The sequence below is a fragment of the Anabas testudineus genome, chromosome 6 (genome assembly GCF_900324465.2).
Source record: "Anabas testudineus chromosome 6, fAnaTes1.2, whole genome shotgun sequence".
Lineage (NCBI taxonomy): Eukaryota > Metazoa > Chordata > Actinopteri > Anabantiformes > Anabantidae > Anabas > Anabas testudineus.
Window position 1 is genome coordinate 18084334 of NC_046615.1, and position 17810 is coordinate 18102143.

A 17810-nucleotide genomic window follows, 5' to 3' on the forward strand; every position below is an offset into this window, starting at 1 on the left:
ATGTTCACATGCTGAAAATGTTTATTTAGTAAATACTTGAAATAGTTTGTAATTGAATTCAGTTCATTGTAGAAGTTGATTGTCTTTAACAGCAATGCTACTGTCAGAAAACTGAATGACCTCACACTTCAAGGTTAAATTAGATTTAAGTAGGTTAATTTTTCCCATAATTAAACTGTAAGCCATGGTTCCTGTAACCTTTCACCCTTCAGTCACCATAACCTCCTCTGTCCTATCTGCCGTTTCCTCCTTAATTCTTATGGGTGAAGCTGAGCTCTTTTTCCCTTCCTCTCTTTCATCCTTTGTTCCCTCCTCTACTCTTCTGCTCATCCTGCAAAACGTGAAGAGAACACCTCTGCATCTCTTCCTGAAGGACGGGTCACAGGCAGCATACAGGACAGGGTTCAGGCAGGAGTTGAGGTATGCTAAACAGGTGACGTAAGGGTGAGCGGCGAGCAAAATCTGATCTAAAGAGCAAGAGTAAGGGACATAATTAAACTCCAGCAGCATGGACACAGTCTTATTAACATGCAGAGGCAGCCAGCACAGGAAGAACGCCATCACTAACGTGACAATAACCCTGAGGAGTCGGCGTTGACGCCTGCGATCAGGACGAGGGCCCTTTCCAAAATGTCTGCTCAGAAGCTGGGCCAGTGAGCAGTAGCAGACCAGTAGAATGACAAGAGGAAGCAGGAAGCCAATTAGAGTTGATTTAAGACTCAAGGCAGCTGCCCACCACATCTCTGCCCTCTCCTTTTCTGCCCCCTCCACCTCTGCTCCTATCAGCATGGAGTAATCCATCTGGCAGGACAGGAAGACTGGTCCAGATTCAGAGTCTAGCTCCACCTCCTGGACAGAGCGCAGCAGCAAACCAGGCAATGCCAGGACTCCCGCCAGCACCCACACTCCCCCAAGTATCCATAAAGCCCTGCTGTTGAAGCTCTGGGGGGCATGGTGGCTGGAGTGGCGGCGTCCGGTCAGAACCCAGTACCGCTCCACACTGAGCATGCTCAGGCTGAATACGCTGGCGTACATGTTGAGAGCAGTGAGGAAGCTGCTGAGTTGGCAGAGGGGTTGCCCAAAGGGCCAGTGGTAGCCCATAGCTGTGTAGACTGCCCACAGAGGTAGAGTCACCAGGAAGCAGAGGTCAGCTAAAGCTAAGCTGGCTATCAGAGAGTCTGTCAGCGAGCGTGAGGGACGAGGGATGGAGGGAGGAGACGAAGAGGAGGTGGAGGAGTGAGAGGAGTATCCACAGTTTTCTTTCTTCTTCTGAGGAAAAGAGTCATGGTGAGCGCGTCCAGCTCTGTTAATGTTCTCCTGTCTGGTACTGGTGCAACAAAAATGTTTGATTCCCGTTTGTTTGTCATCCCCAGCTCTGGTTCTTCTCCCCTCGACTCTGTCCAGGTAGACCCAGAGCACCAGGGCATTGCCGAGGCAACCAACCAGAAAGGCCAGCAGGTAGACGGAAGGGATGATGGAGAAGGAGGGAGACCAGTCGGTGTAATCGCAGTGGAAGAAGGGAGAGGGAGAGGGAGAAGGGAAGGTGAGGAAGTCTGCATCTGGCGTCTGCACATCCATCTCTCTTGTTTCTATATCAAATGAATTTCCATTAAAATCACTGAAGGTTTCAGTAGTTTGCTGGTATCTTCTTGTTTTCTCTGTCGATGTTCTGAAAACAGAGTGATAAGTAAAGTTATTCATGTGTTGTGTACACAACCATTCTTTTAACAACAAATCAAAGTTTAACACAGTTTAATGCAGGTTAGTTTGAGGAACTTTGGTCAAATCAGATCTGCAAAAAACATTGAAACTATAATTTTAGCTGACATGATCTTGAACAAAAACTAAATAAATCCTTTACAGTGGCCACCAATTAGTCTCAATAACATTTCATTATTGAGTTTTGTTTGAGAAATTCTTCCTCTTCTTCCTGTCATATTGCGTATATAGTTGTATATGGGGTTTTGCATATAAATGTTGTCATCCTGAGTTATGATAAAGTTAACTTAAAACACTTACCTCAGGTTACTTGATCCGCTTGGATGAAGTCCTATCAGTGTGTGGTTAAAGGCTTCTGTCCTCTCATCATGTCGTCTCCCATTTCACTCTCTCTTTGTGACGTCCCTTGGTGGGTCTTCTCCTTGAGTCTGAATATGTAGTACCATCCACGACACCCGCCCACCCACCCACAAATGCATAAGCACACATGCACACAATCAGACAAACTTTCTCCCTCTCATTGTCAGACCACCCCAGCAGAGTTACGAGATCCGCAAACACCCCCACCCCCAACAAAAACACACACCTCCCACAAGACACAATAACTGCCCCCACAAACCCCAGACATGCAAACACACACACAAATAGATGCCCCCAGTGCTCTAGGCTCCACATATTCTGAGTCTCACATGTTCAAATACACAGTGTCAACACTGAACACATTCAGAAACCCACACAGGGGGTTTTCAGGTGGAGTAGACCCACAGCTGTGTTAACTTTCATCAAAAGAGAGGTGTTACTTTATTTTAGCTTATTTTTATTCTGTTATTTAAATTTGAGTGGTACATACTGTATTTTTTAAATTCACATTTATGTGTCTGTAGGTACCTTTTGATTTGCAGACACAGATTTTAAAAACCTAAATGACTTAATTAAAGCGCCCTACATTATATAAAACAAGTGACATCAGCATTCACACCTACATTATTAAACTAATTAAGTTGCATACTGCAGGGTATTAATTTGTGATATTGCTACATTTACTTTTACTCCCTATCAACTAATATAATAACTAAAAAATACTTAGTTTTCAGTTCTTCCACAGTAGAATACATTTAAAAAGTAAAACAAAAGAGATGTTTTAACATACACACAGAGAAAAAGGTAACAATAAAGAAACAAGCAGCACAAAATAAACCAGTTATCATTAGTTTATTATTCTGTCATAAGCTATATTTCTGTTAGAAACTGCAGAGCCGGCTGTGTAACTTGGTTTACAACATAATTATCATAACTCATATCATTTTCTCACGAGTGGCAGATAGATGCCCTGTGATGCCAACATGATTATTATTAACTTCCTGTAAATGATCAGTTTAGCTTATATGACATTTTGTTTTATTTTGTCCTTAGTCATAACTGTCTATTAAAAGTTACATCAAGGAAATAGATTAGTGTGTGGTTACAGAGTAAACAGTGTAGATGCTCCGACTGTAAACAGGAAGTGTTTGTTTCCATAGGGGCAGAGGTCGTGTTGCCGTCAACCTGTTGTTACGGAAACAGATGCTCCCAAAAACATTCTTTACTTTACTTACTGGGAACGAAAGAAAGGCAAAGTAAACATGAGTAATTCTTAAGGAGAAACCAGAAACTGAGCACCACAGTGGGAAACAACAGGGGGTGGATGTGCTGCAAGATTACAGAACAGAGTTAGACCAACAGAGCTGCACATTGTTCTGAAAGACACACAGACTTGGAAAGACCACATCCAACACTTACAATCTTCTGCACGGTATAGTAAACAGATCTCTCTGCAGACTTAACACTTGTTAGTTTAACAACAAATAAAGCTGCATGAAATAAACTAGAAAGTAGACAATGTAAATGATGCCATAGATCCACATCATCACCCCCCGACATGGGAGGGCTGAGAGGGCCGGCCTAATATTATGGTACCATTATCAGGAGGATCAATCCAAACTGATACCCGCAGATTTGATCAGCAGCTGGTTTAAAGAAACTGCACACTGCTTCCCGACTGTTCAGTGAATCTGGATAATAGAACAGCACCTTTCTTCTAAAGATGGAAAACTTCAAATCCACAATCAACTTCCTTTGGTTAATTAGAGCAAAATGAAGGCCTTTTAACATTTAAGCTACAACTGTACTAATATTTCTTACCACATCAAAATGTGTCCAGGATCTGCATGGTTTCATATTGATGTCACCTTTACTCTTGTTCACTTTTGTTGCATGTTTGGGACAAGTTTATGACTCTGAAGCTTGGAAACTTATTGGCTTTTCAAACATGGCAATGGTTTGGCTACTTGTAAAAAGAAATAAGATAAGAATTTGCATATTATACCTGGGATGGAGCTACAGCGGAGGCAAAGTCTGCACAGTGAGACAAAGTTTCAAACGGATTAAATGCTCTGTGGAGACGCACAGTACCTGTCGTTATGTATGTCTACAGAGCAGATCGAGTGCTCACCTGTCTGCTTGTCATCATGACAGCAGGAGCTGAGGTGCAGGACAACTTCTCACCAGAGTGTAAACAGTTCCTCTACATGGGCACACAGCCTCGAGGCCTGGAGGAGCAGCCTTTTAAAAAGATCTGCCAGTACTACTCAGGTAAACCACGATTTGTGACTCTGTATGACGCCTTCAACCACATCCCTGTTTATTCTGCGTACACCTTCAAGCGCTCGGATGGCTCTAAGAAGGTTGATGTTCCTTGGATGTATGAACCACAGGTAGGGATATGTGTTTAATTGAAGAAACCTTCATCTTATTTATTGTGTGAACATTACTTTGTGTTTGTTTTTAGTAATAATGATGTTTCCCATGACAGCTGTCCACAGCGTCTGGCTCCAGAGAGATGCAGCAGTTCCCTTCAGAAAACGTGCACAAGAGTTTTGAAGATGCTCAAGCTGTTCTTGATGACTACTCGGACAGTGTAATCTTTGAACGTGGGCAACTAAACCCAGATGAGCACCAGGCGCACCCTGATGACAAAGCGGCCACCTACACCCTGACGAACGTGGTGCCTCAGGTCAGAGAGTTCAACATCGGACCCTGGAAAAACCATGAGCACACCATCCGCAGACGGCTCAACAACTACTGCCGTGGTACTGCCTACATGATCGCCGGGGTCACCACCTCGGGACACACAATTCGGCGTCATAACATCAACCGCCTGGGCATCCCCACATACCTCTGGTCAGCCTACTGTTGCGTGGATTTTGACCACAATGCACCATTCTCCGAGCGTGCAAAGTTTCCTGCGTTTGCAGCTCATGGGCTCAACGCCAGGGAGAATAATAAGGTTCAGGAGATGACGGTGCAACAGCTGGAGGACTTTCTCAAGAGGGTAACTTATGTTAGCAGCTCATTCCAGATCTTCTATGACAACTGTGTGGCTCTTAACAGTCCAAACATCGCTCTGCACCAACCTTGAAAACGCAGAGAGGTTCCAGATGTAGTATAGCTTCATATTTACATAATGAATAAGATGCTATTCTTAGCAGCTGATTAGAAATAATTTAATATTAATTTTAATTCATTGATTCTAAATGTTAGTTTAAATGAGTTCCCCACTTGCATAACTTTCTATTTTTTTTCCGTCCATTTACTACTTGTTGAAAAAGATGCAAAGAAATAAAGTTCCACAAAGTAAATGTCAAGTATTCTCTTGGAAAAGCTCAAGAATGATGCTCTGTGTTAACATATCACAGTGTTTAGAAAATTACCTTAGCCCATTTCTATTTTATTACTAGACTCTTGTCTCTTTCCTTTATAGTATATTGTTTAAATTAACCCACAGCCTAAATGGTTGTACTCTACATTTATCTCATGTTAACTTATCCTCTTAATGTCTGACAGCTACACCGGGCTCTGTAAGCCTTTTGTTCGTCACAGATAGATTAGATTAGTTTTGCATTTTCCCTTTCATCCTCTCAAGTGTACTACGCTCTACTACAACCACTTCTAGTAGAACTCATTTAGGACAAACTGGGCCAATATCCACATTCAGATGTTTCCTTTCAGAGTACATTAATAATATAATTTGTATTGCACATTGCTCTAATTTAAAATTTTGGTGGCAGAAGCTTTTGTTGACATTTGGATCATAAGTTGTGCCACAGAATGTGGGCGACTGAATTACATTAAAATAAAGTCTGATTTAAAAACAAAAATGACACCCTCTCCTATTACATATAACCTTGTCTATTATTATTTTATGTATTAGGATATGTAAGATTTCTCTTTGGTTGTTGTTTGCTTTGTACAGCAGTTTATGAATATTGCAAACAGGATTAAAACATTAAACCAGAGAAATGATCCAAACCTGTCAGGGCAGACATAGCCCCAGGGTGAAAGATATGATTAGAAAACACACTTAGTTTGAGATGGCAGCTTTATCCTGCCAGCTGGCACAGGTCACAGTGGCAGATGGTCAGATCCACAGTGCCAGTTTTGACCAGCAGCAGACTGTTAAGAGCCCAAAATACATTTCAGATCCTCTAATGGTAACGTACATAACTCACATGATGGTCAGCAGAGGGAGACAGTGTTTATCCACACAAATCTACTACGTAAAACAATATCTGAAAATCCCTTAGTGAAGAAGAAGCCAAGTTAAGACACAGCAACAGGATTTACAGTAAATATACTCAGCTTTTAAACATTGTTTAATTTCTCTCCTAAAGAGTCGCTTCATTTAGATTAAAGTAAAAAAAAAACAACAACTCATGTTTCCGTACAGAGTATTCTGAGTCTCTTCAGCAGAGAAACATTTAAGGTCAAGTAAAAACATTATTTAAAAAAAAAAAAAAAAAAAACAGATAAAGATAAAGCTCTTTGTACTTCAAAGAAATAATTTGAAATTTGGATTCACACAAAATCCAAGCACTCACTCACATAAAACCCTCACAATAGTACACAGGTGCGTTGCAGCCTGCAGCATCTGTCCAGTTTATCCAGAACTGGTTCTGGTCTCAGTTGAACCAGGTGGTGTTGAGCTGTGTTTGTTTCTTGATGCTAGTGTCCAACTTCAGGACTTCTCGGATCGCCATTGTAGCATAAGTTGAAGGAGGCAGAGAAAACTCCATCCGCAGAGCGCGATACTTTCCCTCTGTTGGATATTGAAAATACTCTGTTAGGCTGTTTATTGAGAGACAGTAGGAATCATCCAACTACGGCAGCAGCGAATAATTGATTAACTGGTCAAATGAAAATGTGGTTGTGGTTGTGTAGTTTATTAATTGGGTATTTTAGTATTTTTGCTTTTCATTTTCTATAAATAAACCCTCTTTTTCAGCTTCTCAAATCTAAACACCTCCTTGTTTCCTTCTTCTATAGATTAAAAGGATTTTCTGTGTCAGACAAAAGAAGCTATTTGAAGACTTCAGACAAGTATAAAAACATTTGTCAAGGTTATTTATAGAACTGAGAAACCTACAAAAATGGATTATCCATTCATCTTTATTCTATGCGCCTTAACCCAAACAGGCTATTTTACATTGATGCCACATTTATCACAGTGGAAAGGTTGCAGGACTGCAAATAACTAATTATTAATTAATTTCATTATGGATTAAATGTTTTCTCCATTAATCAATGTCACAAAATAGTGAGAAAAATGCAGAACAGCATTTCTTAGAGCCCGAGGCGACGCTGGCTCCGTTTTGTTCAAACAAGATTATACAACAAGATACTCCATTTACTATGATGTAGTACAAGAAAATGAAATGCTAATATTTGAGCTGATGGAATAAAAGGTGAACTTACCTTTATTGAAGACCGGAGCAGGTTTGCTCTCCAGTTTCTCAAAATCACTGTGCACCAGCGAGATCCTGGGGTCGTCATATTGAATCACCTCCCTGAACAAAACACACAGAAACACCACAACACCTGTTTATAGGCCACAAGCTATAAAATGCAGAACAACAGCACAGAAGCAAATACTAGTGTTTCATGCACTGTGCCATTAGAAAGAGGATCAAAGGTCTGCTAACCAGCTGACATCACTGGGTCTGATGATGACTCGTCTGTATGCTCCAGCCAGTGAGTAGTCCTTCACTTTGTGTCTCATGTTGTCGATGTCCAGTCCATCTGCAGCAAGCAGCTCTCTGTAACCCTTACCCACTGACAGAAACACACGAGAATTAAATTTGTGCTAAAACCATCCTCATGTGATTTTTTACAGCTATTCTTTAATGTGACAAACAAACTTTAAAATCACACTGAACTGATTCCTACCATGGTGAGTGGGATAGATGACATCAAACCCAGGCAGTGGCATCACAATGTCATGGATGGAGTAACTCTCTGCATTCTCTGCAGACAGGACGTGTGCTGTGGCTAAAGGGACAAATCAGAAACATCAGTGGGGAGCTTTCTTCATAAAATCACAAGGCTCAAAATTATTTTAAAGCAAACTGAAATTCTATTGATACAAATCTGTTAAATGATTGCTGGTTTAAAAGTCATAGTCCTTGGAAATACTTTGTTCTGGTTACCTTTACCATTTAAGTGCATTAAAATACTTTTTTTCTTTACAGAAACTATGGTTAGAAATAGTTTGACATTCAGAAAATGGATTTGTTCCTTGTGGCTTGATGAGAGACGATAACAATAAACGATAGCACTCATGTCTGTATCTAGAACATGAAGCAAAAATCACATTTCCTAAATGTTTAACTCTTCAGCATTCCCTAGCTGAAATAAAAGGTACTACTAACTTCCTTTAAGCACCAAGTCCCCCTCCACAGCCTTCAGGCCAAAGGCTTCGATCCTGCGGCTCACCATGGTGTTCCACACCACACTCTGGTAACTGTGGATGTACATCAGACGGTTGTTACGGGGGATCTGAAAAAAGAGCAAAAAGTCATTAGAGAGAGCTTCTAGTCATCTTTCTGAATGTAAATCAACAGTATAGGTCCTAATGCATATATAGCTTACTACATAGACAGAACTTTTCTATGTCATGTCTTGGATTTAATTAAATGACTCTTCTAAAAAAGCCTTTTATGGCTCCACTAGAGTCAGTGTTGGTTGAACACGGCTCCTTATCTCAATCTTAATAACATGATTAGCTGAAAACCAACCAGGCCAAATGCAGTGACGATGTTCTTCTTGCCATACATAGAGAGGCCTCGTAGCAGCTGCCCCTCCACACAGCGCTTGTTGGGCAGCTTCTTCAGGGCTGCCTCTGGATCTTGCGTCTTTGCCCACTCCTCCCTGCAGCGAACCATGAATTCTTTCTCAGCTGTTGAAAGTAATACAGAAGGAGAAGATCTTTGAAATAACGCTGCTACTGAAACACTACAGATACAGATAAAAGAAGAGTTTGCATTCTGTTACCTCCAGGCCGAGGTTTCAGGATCAAATCAATCACCTCATTCCAGTCATTTCTCAAAATAGCCCTGTCCCAAACAAAAGGAGGAAACAACAGTTTTTCCATAAGTTATGCTGCATCATACTTTATACAATCCTGTCCCAACGTATTACTGTAATTCTGTTCGGTGACTTTACCTGCCAACATTTTGTGTAGGTACAGCTGTGGTGCCGAAGCGCTGCATGCCGTAGTAGTTGATGAAGCCTGTCTGCTTGAGGGATGACATGGCCTGATGGACCTGCTCATCTGTTCCTGAGATATTCCTGATCACAAATATGTCAATTAAAAAAACAAAAAAACAAAAAACAGTTAACATGACAAGTGACCACACACAGTGTCCCCAGAACAATTTAAGAAGAAGGGATGGGGGGGGGGGGGGGGGGTTCAAATATGGACAATACATTGAACATATGAATTGGGAGTCCACTTCACAGGTAACCTACATGGGCTATAACACACATTAACGAAACACAAGTTCACATGTGCTGACCTGATGACCACAGTAAAGTGATTTCCCTGCAGCTCCCCCAGCTTTAGAGGGTGGTTTTTGTAGCAGAAGTTTCCCACCTTGAGGTTCATGAGGCACTTGTTGAGGTGAGCCAACCTCTCTGCTGTGATCCTGAGTGCACAGATAGACAAGAGAACACACTCCTAGAAGAACAGCACTCACATCATAAAAGCATGTTATCACCTAATGCATGCTAAGGAGTGCTTACAGGATCACACACTCACTTAAGAACAGCAATCTCCTGCACAGTGATGGCTCTTTTGTCCTTGGTTCCCATGTAGGAAAACATGTTGGGCCTGAGCCTACAAATACAGACGAATACTGTCATTTATTTTATTATTATTGATGATCACTTCTTAAGAAGCAAATAAATTGTGCTACAATCAGACCTGAGGAACTTCGAAAGCACATTGATGGCATCCATTGTGTCCTTGTTCTCTTTGTACAGGACAAAGTGGCAGAAACTGCCACGGTTTTTGGGCCAAAAGTGTTTCCTTGGAGCTTTTATGGACACAGAAAAAAAGCCGTATTGAAATATGGAGTAAGAAACATTGTATAATTCACTGAATAATTCACATATTAAAATAAGATTTCATCAAAGATTCCAGTTAAAGATTTACTTTTTAAAAAAAAATCAAGCTAATTGTAACTTTTAAACACCTCCTCTGTCCTGTGTGGAGAACAGGTTTCTTACCTGTAGTTGTTTTGACCTCTATCCACCAGAGAAGAGCAGAAGGAGGATAGAATAATGTTACTAAGAAAGAGATTCTTATGACCCGTGTGGTAAGTTGTCAGGGGTGAGACCGCATGCGATGGTTCAGTGTGGTATTTAAATGGTTTATGCAACATGGGTGAAGGGTTTTTTCAAGGAACAGTGACGCCGTCTGTTTTCCTTGTTGTCTTCTAAAGTTTACGTCAAACATAATCTCAGTCACTGCACTTCACTGATAAATGGCAGTGAAATAAACAGCTAGTTTGAAATTAGAGAGAACTGAGCCTAATCATGCCGGTGAATTGATCATGCACATGCAGAAGTCCATGCATCATATTTTACTGCTCTGTAATTCACAAGTGATCACATGCACTTCTGAGATTAGATGAAGCTGTAGACATAAAAAACTGCATGCAGTAAACCCTCTTCTCATTAAGAATTCTGTTCAGACAGTTACTGACTGATATTTGGCCCCACCTCCTCTCCACATACCTGCTAAGGCTTTCTTCCCAGCTGCGTGATACGCCACTATGAACTTGTGACCATCCCTCTCTTCTGTCTTAGTCTCCAGACCAGGAAACTGAGTCTTGATGGCTTTGTGAACTAGCGTCCGTTTCTCTTTTGTATCATCCATCACCTACAGATGTTACAGAAACAAGAAACTGCATTTCCATACAAATCTTAATGAGTTTTCAGTTAAGTCATAAGTAAATGCAGGAACTGCAAACTCACCTCGATGGAGACGTCGCCCTCTTTATTCTTGAAAAGCTGCAGCTCCCCAAGCTGCTTTTTCTGCTCTTCAGTGAGCACATCAAGTTCATTTGGCTGCGGCTGAGCTTCTGGGACCTCCTTGACATAGAAGAAACACCGTAAAAGCATTATCTGACCTGTTCCATAGCTGGACAAAAACAAAAAAATTTGAATACACTAATAACCGCTTTTATCAAGCGTATATGTGATTAACTTCAGACCTGTTTCCTTCCTTTCAACACAGAGAACTAGCCATGCTAGTGACACTTTAATAATAGAAAGAAGGGGCACTTGCTTAAAATGTAACCTCATATCTTACCTCACTGTCGGCAGGAATAGAGAGATCGTCTAAATGCACAGTTTTGCCTTGTTTGTTGATTTCATGCACCACAAAATCAGAATATCTGAAAACAAACCAATCACATCATCCATTAAACATTTCAAACCAATTCATTTTAAAGCAAACCAAACAATTTCATTACTAGCTCTAGAAGACGAACCTTTCCTTCAGGATTCCTGAAAAGCCCTCATGGTCGCTGACATACTTCAGGATGCCCACATCTAACTCCGTGAGGCCATGCTTCATCATATCAGCAAAGGTCTGCCCATCCTCCTCTTCCTCACTCGCTTCCCCCTCAGGTTCCTCCTCCTCCTCCTCATCTTGTTGGCGTGGAGGACCTCCATTCCCATGATCGTTGTCAACTTTTGGTTTCTTAGATGGTTTGGATTCCTCTTCGTCCGCCGGACAACTTCTCTTTTCTCCAAGTTGGTCAGCAACCTGCAAAAGCTCTGAATCGGCCATCAGAGCCGAGCTGGGACAACAGGGGCACAGAAATAGTGTGGTAAGCTTTAAGAGACAACAGTCAGCTGTTTGTTGTATACAATGTGAATTTGATGGAAAGCCTGCTTTACAAACTACACTTACCGGGCAGGTCGATATAAGGCTATTGTCCTGCGTAGAGCATTTTCACATTTCTTGGAACTACACTACAGATTGTGTCAAGTGGGTGCCAGTTTATTATGTGGAATGGAAAGTGGAATAAGTTATTATTTATAATAATAATACATAACCACCACAATTCTGGAAAGTGTAAGCATACCAATCTAGTGAAATCTTATTAATTTTGCCCAAAGTGGCATTAAAATGAGCCTCTTTATTATGCTTTTAATGCAGCTGTTATCACATCATGGCTGCGTCTATGTCCTGGAAACAGGTGCTGCTGACTTACTGTTAGTACAGATGAGGCAACAACAAACAAACGTGGTAGCAGGTGGAAACGCGTCTTGTCTTCTTCAGCAGGTCCTTTTTTTTTTTAACGAACCCGACCTTGACGAAAGCACAAAAAGGTTTAATAAAGATAACGTTCAGATAATCAGTCTGAAGTTAGCAAAGCCGCTAGCGTGTTCGCATGGTCACTAACGAGCTAGCAAACATCGCTAGCTTGGCTAACAGCTAAGCTAAACTGGATGGCTAATTAAATGAAGCACAAATGTTGTTGTTGTTGTTTCCAAATGTCCTACTTGAGCTTGTGTGATGGTGTTTTAAAAGCCTGCAGACACCGCAGCACACCAGCGTTTCTCACGTGTGTACGCCGGAAACAGATCCCACTCTGAAGCCGCCCCGCTGCAAACATGTCGGCCCGTCTCACCCCAAACCAAGCGCCCCCTGTCCGACGAACTTATTTTAATAAACTATAAATATGTTTACAACTACGAATATCATGTTATAACTTTACTTACTTATTTGACTACATAAATCGGGTTTGCCCTGTATTATTAAATATCACGTTTCATGCTTTTGTGTGGGTCTGAATTTCTAGTTCTTATTTTTAGTAATTGTGTTTATGTAATATAAATAAATATTTGTGTATTTGAGGAGGTAGAACAACAAAGATTATTCTGAATAAGTTACAGTTTAGGTGTTTTTAATTATTCAATAGTATCAAAATTATTAATCTACTATACTTAAAGTACAAGATACAGTATTCAGAATGGACCACTACAGAACAATGTAGGATATTATTATATTATGAACTAAAATTACTGCCTTGCGTTGGTTGTATGTCTCTGCCAACCATGTGAAGTTATATTTTACCAACGTCTCTCCAGATACATGTTATAATAAGTGGATATTTGTGCTAAATGTGATAAAAGTCTGTGTTTCTGAGATATAGTGTTGACGAGAACTGGATATACATGAGATCACAGTAACCTTGACCTTTGACCAAAGGTTCAGAATCTAGTGAGCCTTTGTGTCATACTTCCATACCATACAAGAAATTCCATTAAATTTCCTGAGTTATCATGTGGGATGAACGGGGCAGACCTGAGGTCACAGGCACCTGACCTTTGACCACCAAATGTAAATGACTTCATCCTTGACTCGAAGTCGATATTTGTGCTAAATTGGAAGAAATTCCCTCAGGTTATATGGATATTGCACTTTCTAGAAAAGATGCACATGAGGTCACAGTGAACTTGACCTGTGACCTTTGATCAAACCTGGAGAAGATTCACAAGAACAGAAGGAGAATCTGCACATTTGTAAAGATGGACATGACGCATTAGTTTGTTTGGGGTAGATATGATTGGATTGGATTCTAATTGGCGATGTAACTAAGTTCTAAATGGATGGGGAATAGAAAATATTCCCTATAAATTGTAAAGTGGTACAACTGGTCACAATACGTCAAACCTGCACAAACAAGTGCAGTAACTGTCACAAATGTAATGTAATTGTTTTCTAAAATAAATAAATAAACATTATTTTCATGTGAACGTAGTTATGTGCATTTTAATCCAAATCGGAGCTGCTGTCAGTCGGACGCACTCCCACAGGCGCCGTGGCTTAGTTGGTTAAAGCGCCTGTCTAGTAAACAGGAGATCCTGGGTTCGAATCCCAGCGGTGCCTTTTCCTCTGGACCTGTTAGTGTAGGTGCTTCTCCCTGTAGCATATATATCTATATCTATATATATATACATATCCTCACTTTATTACACTGGTTACATACATGTATAATAACCCTCTCTATACAACCCAGCTGTGTCTTAGTCATCTCTCCTTATAAAGGTATAAATCTGCCAATATGAGCAATTAATACATTTTAAAATGAACAAGAAACTACAGCAGAGTGAAAAGCAACAATAATGTAGAAGAGCAGTGTAACATAAAATGGAAATAATCTGAGTAAACGTTTAAATACTTGGTAACAAAACCTGAAATTTGTTGAATTGTTGAAAATCAAAGACAAATTGAGCATTTATTTGTTTTATTTATTTAAAAACAGATTTACACCTGAAACAAGTCGAGACTCTGATGTTTTAAACAGTTTGTACATTTAATAGTTTTACTGTTTTACTCTATAGACACAGAACAGAACAGTGTCTGGAATAAACAGCTGTTTAATAAAAGTGAATAAAAAATAATAATAATAAATGTGAATTTATATAGAACTGCACGCGACTCCCACCTCAGACGACAGAGGGAGCGCGTGTCAACTAAAGGTAGTGAGGTGTGTGTGTGTGTGTGTGTGTGTGTGTGTGTGTGTGTGTGTGTGTGTGTGAGAGAGAGAGAGGGAGAGAGAGAGAGGGGGAGATTCCGGCTGCTGCCGCCGAGCTGCCTGCTCCTGCTGAGGGGAAGAGGAGGAAACATGAGCTCCAGGAAAGGTGAGTGTCCCTCAGCCTCCTCTCCACCTCTGCTCCAACACTTTAGGCTGGATTTGAAATGAAATGTGGCGGAAGTTACGCGTGCTGAGAGCCGAGCAGTGCGTGCAAACGACGCTCCATGACCCGTGCCAGCCAGCTTCAGATCCTGATGACATGTCTGTTCTCTCTCCCCCGTCCCTCCTGCACCCTTTGCCCGGACTCGGACGTCGGTCGTGCCCGTGTGTAAACCCGACCTCCCCCCGGCAGTGATGGCCATCCAGGCCAGAAAGAGGAGGCCGAAGGGAAAGAAGGATAAAGCGGGTCACCATCGGAGGTAAGCGGGGCGGCGTCTGTTGGTGGCTGCACGACGAAGTGTTTTGTGTTTGTTTGCCGGGTTTGGTTTGTTGACAGCGGGTCGCTCTCCGTGTGACGCCGGCGCTGCTGCCGGTGCGTCGGCGGTATGGACTGTGCGCACATATGGCGAAAGGCGTGTGTGTGTTTTCCTCCCACAGACGGAGCCAGAGCAGCCTATTGCAAGTTGCCATTGACGTTGGAGAACCCAGACTGGGTATGTGGACGATTTGGTCCACACAGGACTCCCCGGCGACTGTTTCTAGTCTACATTTGGAGCCACAGCTCAGTTGGAGATGCTCTCACATGTTGTTTAATTATATAACTTTAGTTGAATCTGCCAGATGATTGTTTTTATGGAGACTGTCAGCCTCTGGTTGTGTTGGTCAAGGAGGATGCACGCGTATTTCTGCGTAATTTCCCCGGTGGGGTGGTTGCAGGCGGCCGGCCGGCATGTAGGAGAGGCGCAGTGGCTGTGATAAGTGCATGTGAATTTGAGTGGAGGGAGATGGGGCTTACTTCATGGCGTGATGCTATTGGAGCGACGTCACCAGCAGCCGAACGAGGCATCAATTAGGTGATACCAACCGTGCGACCACCTCAGGAGGCTGCTCGGTACCAGGTGCTGGAATGTACTGGAATTTCCAACACCTACAGGAAACAGATGTGTGCAAATGTGTCCACACAGCTCGTTATCCTTTCATATAATAGGAAAACATGTAGCTGCAGTGATGGAGTTTAACCTGTTTCTTTTAAATATCATAACTTCAGTGGCATCCCTGTTGTTCTGGTGGGCAAGTAGGAGTGGCGCAAAATGACTCATGATTCAGGATCATTCAGCAACTAATACCACAATTATTTTATTATTATTTATTATAGAGCTGAAATAACAAGCTCATCCATTAATTATAGATGTCCAATGTGGGCAACTATTTTAATAAACGATTTAAATGCCATATAGCTTCTGGAATCAAAAGATTTGCTTTTATGTGTCACATTTAATATGAATATCTTTAGGTTTTGAACTGTTGGATGTCGCAGACAGTATAAACCAACAAGTCCAAATGATTAAAAATATGATTTTAACCTAATGTAAAATATGATGGGGCGAAGAACTGTCTGCACAGATTGGTTGCCTAATAGTTTCATAACTGATCATAGCGTAGACTATAAACATAAGGGTGTTAAACAATTATCTAATGATTAAAGGCAAATAAATAGAATCTATGTGAAGTGCCAGTGTCATAGCCGTCAATGCTACTTATTCAGATTGTGATTGTTTATAGTTTGGTGAAGATCAGTACACATTTCATGACCAGTTTATGCAGAAAAACAGGAAATTACAAATAGTTCACTTATTCTTTATTGCCACTTTATTTTATATTATGTCATGAGCTTTTTTTTAAATATGCAGTAACCAATAGTTTTTAAAGGTTCAGTAAAATGCATTTTAATCGGGTATAATAGGAGCAAACAACAACACGGTGAGACAGTGAAATCCATTAAAGTCAAATACTGGGTAAATAAGTGTCGCTGTTACACCAGGAGCCATTCTTTGTCAACACACAATCAGCATGACTGAGTCACGTATGAAAGTATTTATAATAATTGAAACACACAACACATCGTCTAAAACACAACATACAGTATATACAGAGTACTATTACTGTGGGTAGAGCCTCGGGGAAGACGCTCTCAGAGCAGAGCGTGGATGCGTCAACAAGCCCCAAACGTCACTTTGCAGCCAAACTAAAATAAGACATTAAACCATGGGGTTTCATACAAATAGCAAACACCCAGTGAAAAACTAGTAAAACGTGATGTTTGCATCAGATGGGTCCTTTAAAGCAGAGACAATATTGATATTAAAAGACAAACAAAAAACATTTTAATAGTATTTCACCCAATTATCTGTTCACATAAAGTAAACAGAGATTTGATGACTCCATTTTTCCGTGGTTGGTGTGGCGTGTTTAGACATGCAACAAACAACAACAATCTATAATAATATTGTGAAGTTAGTGAGTAGGAGTACAGCAGTTCTCAACAGGCCCAGTTCGATGATATTCATCAGAATTAGACTTTTGATCTTTGTCTCTGTCTCTTCATCTTTCTCTCTCCTTCAGTAGCATGTAACACTTGTTCAGACATCCATCCATCCATTCATCCATCAAACCATCCTCCTGTCCCTGTTTGGAGATCCTTATCCAGGTCAGACTCACAGTGGGATCAGGACAATCAGACGCACCCACTCACACCCACAGTCTCTCTCTCTCTATGCGACACTTGATTTCCTCTCCAAAACATAATCACTTTCAAATAGAGAGTCTGTTTGTAAAGGTTGTGATCTGCTTTGATCCAGAATCCAGTTTGGTTGGCCACTGCTTCAGGCCCACAACAGGCACACACACTACAGAGAGGCCTTTAAATTCAGAGCATTATGTACTCAGTTGAAAAACAATGCAGATCAATGCATTGTCATTTGACTTTGATGTCTTCTGATTTAAGCTGATGCAACTTCCCACGTTTGAAGTCATTAACTCGGACAAACAAACACACGAATACATGCAAGCAGGTAGAAATAAATTCCTACATTAGGAGGTTCCTGTCTGCAGTCACCCTCTGACTTTACTCAGCCCGTACAACACAAATAATAAGATTGTGCACAGAACAGGTGCAAGAATACATATTGTCGTACACATTTATAAGAGGGATTTTTTTCCCTT

The 17810-nt window shown here is 41.1% G+C and overlaps 4 protein-coding genes and 1 non-coding gene across 13 annotated transcripts in view; 3 read left to right on the top strand and 2 right to left on the bottom strand.

Annotated features, from left to right (window-relative positions):
- Positions 1-201: 201 nt before the first annotated feature.
- Positions 202-1578, bottom strand: aplnr2 (apelin receptor 2). Its single transcript, XM_026365402.1, has one exon. The coding sequence runs from the start codon at positions 1576-1578 to the stop codon at positions 202-204; it is 1377 nt and encodes a 458-aa protein (XP_026221187.1).
- A 1347-nt stretch (positions 1579-2925) lies between these two features.
- Positions 2926-6560, top strand: LOC113166016 (endonuclease domain-containing 1 protein-like). Its single transcript, XM_026365913.1, has 2 exons — positions 2926-4472; positions 4571-6560. The coding sequence occupies exons 1-2, from the start codon at positions 4179-4181 to the stop codon at positions 5174-5176; spliced, it is 900 nt and encodes a 299-aa protein (XP_026221698.1). The 5' UTR covers positions 2926-4178; the 3' UTR covers positions 5177-6560.
- On the bottom strand, positions 6393-12724 carry pus7 (pseudouridine synthase 7). 6 transcript variants are annotated; one of them, XM_026365907.1, is made up of 18 exons: positions 12610-12724; positions 12318-12415; positions 12014-12075; positions 11589-11900; positions 11408-11492; positions 11071-11187; positions 10831-10975; positions 10016-10127; positions 9851-9928; positions 9609-9737; positions 9256-9381; positions 9085-9146; positions 8829-8989; positions 8463-8589; positions 7981-8082; positions 7737-7866; positions 7510-7601; positions 6393-6853 (listed from the first exon to the last, which is right to left on the bottom strand). In XM_026365907.1, exons 4-18 carry the CDS (start codon positions 11888-11890, stop codon positions 6717-6719), a joined length of 1905 nt encoding a protein of 634 aa, XP_026221692.1. In that variant the 5' UTR covers positions 11891-11900; positions 12014-12075; positions 12318-12415; positions 12610-12724; the 3' UTR covers positions 6393-6716. The 6 variants fall into 6 exon arrangements, with proteins under 6 accessions (XP_026221692.1, XP_026221696.1, XP_026221691.1 ...); XM_026365911.1 differs by lacking the exon at positions 12014-12075; XM_026365906.1 differs by having other exon boundaries at positions 12014-12415.
- Positions 12725-13925: 1201 nt separating this feature from the next.
- Positions 13926-13999, top strand: trnat-agu. Its single transcript has one exon. It is a non-coding gene; the product is annotated as a tRNA-Thr (tRNA).
- A 658-nt stretch (positions 14000-14657) lies between these two features.
- srpk2 (SRSF protein kinase 2) overlaps positions 14658-17810 on the top strand; it is a 56096-nt gene continuing 52943 nt past the window's right edge. Inside the window, exons 1-2 of one of the 4 annotated variants that reach the window (XM_026366682.1) lie at positions 14658-14754; positions 15001-15067. In XM_026366682.1, the coding sequence (XP_026222467.1) occupies positions 14739-14754; positions 15001-15067 (83 nt within the window). In that variant the 5' untranslated portion in view covers positions 14658-14738. The remainder of the gene's footprint in view (positions 14755-15000; positions 15068-17810) is intronic. The other 3 variants (XM_026366679.1, XM_026366676.1, XM_026366678.1) reach the window with 3 other exon arrangements.